Raw genomic sequence first — 5,319 nt, 5'->3', positions numbered from 1 at the left:
AAACAGTAGGTCCGTAATTAATCATGTGTTAAAATTCTATACCTGCCCTTCTTGAGAGAGAGAGATATACATATATATATACACACACACACACATACACACACATGAAATTTTATTCTGTGATTATGCCACATGTTCTAGTATTCAGAAGTGTTTGATCATTTCTTGTTTTTTTGTTTGTTTATATTTTTGAACACACTCATGCAAGAAAGAGAGAGAGAGAGAATGAGAGCGAGCATGGGCAGGGCAGAAGAAGAGGGAGAGAATCTTTTTTTCTTTTTTTTTTAAAGATTTTATTTATTTATTTGACAGACAGAGATCCCAAGCAGGCAGAGAAGCAGGCAAAGATTGAGGGAGGAAGCAGGCTCCCCGCTGAGCAGAGAGCCCGATGTGGGGCTCGATCCCAGGATCCTTTTACTATACCCGCCAACATGGGCCGCGTCCGCACCAAAACCGTGAAGAAGGCGGCCCGGGTCATCATCGAGAAGTACTACACGCGCCTGGGCAACGATTTCCACACCAACAAGCGCATGTGCGAGGAAATCGCCATCATCCCCAGCAAGAAGCTCCGCAAGATTGCAGGCTACGTCACGCACCTGATGAAGCACATTCAGAGGGGCCCGGTGAGGGGCATCTCCATCGAGCTGCAGGAGGAGGAGCGAGAACGGAGGGACAACTATGTGCCCGAGGTCTCGGCCCTGGATCAGCAGATCATTGAAGTGGATCCTGACACTAAGGAAATGTTGAAACTCTTGGACTTTGGCAGCCTGTCCAACCTGCAGGTCACTCAGCCTACAGTCGGGATGAATTTCAAAACATCACGTGGAGCCGTTTGAATCTTTCTGCTGTGCTGTAATATCATCAATAAACCTTGGACAACAACAACAACAACAACAACAACAAAATGGGATCATGACCTGAGCTGAAGGTAGAGGCTTTAACCCACTGAGCCACCCAGGCACCCCAGAGGGAGAGAATCTTAAGCAGACTCCATGCCCAACACAGAGCCTGACATAGGGCTCGATCCTACAGCCCTGAGATCAGGACCTGAGCCAAAATCCAGAGTCAGATACTTAACTGACTGGGCCACACAGGTGCCTCCAGAAGTGTTCAATCATTTCTAAAAGCCATCTAATACTGATCTGAAAAAAAAATGTTCTCATAAAAGTGGAATAAAATACAAATTGTTGGCCTTCACAAATTTAATGCATCATTAGACACTTCAAGTTTTTATTTTTCAATCTGTCATAACTTTTCTGAGTAGTGGTTCAGTGTTAGCCATTGGCTATATATAAAACATCTCACAGGACGCCTGGGTGACTCAGTTAAGCATCTGCCTTCGGCTCGGGTCATGATCTCAGGGTCCTGGGATTGAGCCCCTGGGACTGAGCTCCCTGCTCAGTGGGGAGTCTACTTCTCCCTCTCCCTCTGTCCCCCTCCCAGTCGTGCTCTCTCTCGTTCACTTACTGTCTTTCTCTCAAGTAAATTATAAATAAAAATATTTTAAAAAATCTCATAAGTAAGTATTGAAGACTGAAAACGGTCTTAATCACTAAGTCATTAAATGCAAGGGAACATTGGAGTTCCTGGGTGGCTCTTTCGGTTAAGTGTCCAGCTCTTAGTTTTGGCTCAGGTCATGTTCTCTTGGGCGAAGGGATAGAGCCCCTGATATGGGGCTCTCAGTGGGGAGTTTGCTTGAAGATTCTCTTTCTCTGCCCTACCCCCACCCATCCCCCCTCAAATAAATAAATAAATCTTTTTAAAAACACATGGGAATATTGAAAAGGTAATAAGGATAACCAGTGACCAATGTTGTATATGGAAATGTCATCTAACTTCTAGGCCATTTACAGCAGAGTTGGACATAAAAAGAAGATAAGCTACAGTAGCTTTTGAATCTTTTGAAGAGACAATAGAAATCAATTCCATAGGTCTTTGCAGTCTGTTCTAATAACATAAGCATCACATGTTCAAGCTAGCCTGCTGTATGTTTTGTTAAAGATGATCTATTTGTGGGAGATTAAAAGCAGGGACAGAGAAAAGCAATAGATTGACTGTCTCTCTGTCTCCTCAGTTTAATAGGAGCTAAGTCCAAAAGAACATGAGAACAATGTAGCCAGTGGAGGCCTCTGTAGAAGCCAGTAATTCATGACCCTTTGTGGGCTCTTACCTACGTCACCCAAGAGGATGGGAGACCAACACTGGTTGTTATAATACAGTTATGTGACTCCGGGAAACTGCAGAGAGTTGTTGCTTTAATTTAAAATGAAACCTGGACTTGAGTCCTGGCTCCATTGTTTCCTGGTTGTATGGCTTTGGGCTGGCTGCTTCACCCTCACAATGTCACCTTTTCCTCATCTGTAAAATGGGGATAACAGCAGTCCCTATGTCTCTGAGTAACTGGGACTACTATAGTTACTGTGAGTAACTATAAAGTCATTCACAATGGACGTAAAAACTCAGTAAATGCCAAATAAATGTATCCTTATCATTATTATGTTGGATTTTTAAGGCAAGTCACTTTGTCTATCTGGGTCTCAGTTTGTGTCATAAGTCAAAAAGAGCATGACAATTTATACTTATTTGAGGGCACAAGGCTGCATTAGATGACCTCCCAAGGTCATGTCCTGTGATTAATAGATGAACATATGTATATATTCATCTCTGTCTTCAGGGCATAGGATGAAAGCTGATGTCCTAATGAATCGGTATGGGCAGATCCAGCCCGAGATGGAGTCACTTTGACATCTCTCTCTTCTTCACACCTCATAGTCAATGTATTATTCATTAAACAAATACATAACAAATATATATTGAATACTGGTTATACAGCAAGCACTATTTTAGGAACTGCTCATAAAATGAGGAGAAGAAGAGTCAGACCAAACAAAACACAAAGTTCTGGCCCTCTTTGAGGTCATTTTCTACTACCAGACGTGGACAATAAATAAACAAGTAAATGAATACTTGGGCATCACATCCTCTGAAAAGTATCTTCAAAAGATATTTCAAATCTGACCATGCTTCCTGCCTCTCCTGATACAACTGCACAAGTCGCCATCATTTCTAGCCTTGGTCACTCCTAATTAGTACCCTGGGTCTCCTGGGTACTGATGCTTGTTCTCACCCCAGTAACTGATGTAGATATCACACCATATCACTGCCTTACTCAAAACCTGTGATCACGTGCCTGCCCATCACTCTTGAAACAAAAGGCAAAGTTATTTATATTTAGGTCTAGCCCCTGGCTACCTCGTCCATGTCTTCCTGCTCCTCACCCTCTCATCTCCATCCCAACAACAACCTTCTTCCTTGAACATGACACACACACTGCTGACCCCAGGGACTTTGTACTTCCTGCTTTCCTGCCTGAGGTACAGTTTCTCTACCTTTCTTTGTAACCAAATTAGGGTCTCAGCACTTCAGAGAGGTCTTCCCAATGGCTGTTTTAAAAATAAACTCTCCAACCCATTCTCATTAACCCCTTATCCCACTTTATTTATCCTCATAGCACAGTCACATGGCATTCTACGGTCATTGACTTTCTTGTTTGCGGCTGTCTCCACTGCTTCATTCCACCGCTGCTGCTGCAGTGTAATGAAAGCTCCAAGAAGATCAGGACTGGGGTGCACTGCTGAACCCCCCCTTCTCTAGCAGCATGCCTGGTCCACTGTGGTCGGCAAGCACAGGTGCAGGGCGAGGGTTCCAGAGCTCAATGGTCTGGGCTTGAAGGCTGACTCCTTGCCTACCAGTTGTGAGATCTTAGGCATGTCCCTCAACCTCTCCTCATCTGTGCAGTGGGGAGAAGAACAGGTATGCAGGCATCAGGTTGTAATTATGAGGATTAGGTTGGTTAATATTTGTAGAGTGCTCAAAAGAGTGAAAAACGCATAAGTATACAAACACTTGCCATACAAAATAAAATATCTCCGAAATGAATGACATCAGAGGGCTCATCTGTTCAAAAACATTTCACCTGGCTTGCCTCCGTCTCTTCAATTCTATCATCACTGATGCATTAATGAATTTATTTATTGTACTGCCTAAGGAATACTTATCATACGCTGCCTTTCTGTCTTCCCCTCTGTCTTCCACTCATGCCCCCTCCTTGCCTTGGATCCACATACGCAGACTATGATGCTTAAGGAGTATTCCCCAAGGGATAGGTCTCAGGGAACGGAGGTTCCTTCGAGGCCTTCAAGCGACCAAGCCCGATCTGATCCGTGGATCCCTCCGCATCTCTGCCTACCTGACTGTCTGCGTTCATGCTTCCACTTAGGGGGAACTCACCTCTTTTATTTTGTAACTGACTTTTTTTTTTTTTTTTTGGTAAATATAACTTTTTATTCAAAATTAATTCTCTCCTTTCAAGGAGTTTTGCAAAAATTAGTGCACTTATATGACTATAGATTTTTTTCTTTTTTATTTCTTTTCAGTGTTAACTGATCTTTTATTCTCCTGCAGTTTATTGAGTACTTGCTCCACGCTGAGCGCTGCAAGAAGTCTTTGCTCCACATCGTCTTCTCTAGTCCTGGCAACAACGTCAGGGTACAGATACAGACATTACCCCCATTTTGCAGATACAGAAACTCCATAATGGAGCTGGGGTGTAATGGGACAGTCTGACTGCTCCCTGTATACCATAGCGTCCCCCAAGATTTCTTCCTTAAAATGATCCCTTTGGTACTTTGGTCTTTTTTACTTTCTTTTAATCTTCCCGATCTGTGTCAGGGTGTTTATTCTGACATGTCTGTTGACTCCGACACCGTGACTCTTTTGAAGTCAAAGATGAAGTTGTATTCAGTTTTGCATCTCTACCAACCAGCAGAGGCTGGCAGGTAATAAGTGTTCAGTAAACATCTGCTGAGCTGACCTCTATTAAAGATGTGTAGAAAGCTGGGAGGGGCGTCTAGGCAGAGTGCAGCCTCCCTGCCTTCCCCCCTCGGCCGGCCCCTTCTCCCTGTCACCCTTGCCCTTGCCTCACCAGTGCCACACTGTTCAGAAGTGTTCCAGGATGTGGATTTTTAAAACGAGAGATTGCAAATGATAGTGACAGAAACTGAGGTTCTGTTTGGCTCTGCTCTTGCCTTTGAAAGGCTTAAGAGCAGCAGCGGGCGGGCGGCCAGACCAGAAATGGCTGTTCGTTGCTTAAGTTTGGTGGAGTGGAAAGCGTGTACACACAGTGTATACAACAGGCACACGTGTATTCTTTTATCTACAGAGAGGGACAAAGCAAGAGATGTTTTGCATTTCTCCAGCTCTAACCACAATATGTTGTTTTAGTTTACTGGAGTGAGTGATTATCCACTCCACAGAAAA

At 43.8% G+C, this 5,319-nt stretch overlaps 1 protein-coding gene across 1 annotated transcript; it reads left to right on the top strand.

Moving 5' to 3' along the window:
- The first annotated feature begins 417 nt into the window (after positions 1-417).
- Positions 418-883, top strand: LOC101679118 (40S ribosomal protein S17-like). Its single transcript, XM_045083991.1, has one exon. It carries the CDS (start codon positions 432-434, stop codon positions 834-836), a length of 405 nt encoding a protein of 134 aa, XP_044939926.1. The 5' UTR covers positions 418-431; the 3' UTR covers positions 837-883.
- Positions 884-5,319: the final 4,436 nt, after the last annotated feature.

The sequence above is a fragment of the Mustela putorius genome, unplaced genomic scaffold (assembly GCF_011764305.1).
Source record: "Mustela putorius furo isolate JIRA1106 unplaced genomic scaffold, ASM1176430v1.1 tig00000738_pilon_pilon_pilon, whole genome shotgun sequence".
NCBI lineage: Eukaryota > Metazoa > Chordata > Mammalia > Carnivora > Mustelidae > Mustela > Mustela putorius.
The sequence above is the reverse complement of the archived record's forward strand: the minus strand, read 5'-3'. Positions and strand labels throughout refer to the sequence as shown.

Bases quoted from the DNA above. Each gene is read 5' to 3' on its own strand.
- LOC101679118 (XM_045083991.1), top strand. From the start codon at position 432: ATGGGCCGCGTCCGCACCAAAACCGTGAAGAAGGCGGCCCGGGTCATC.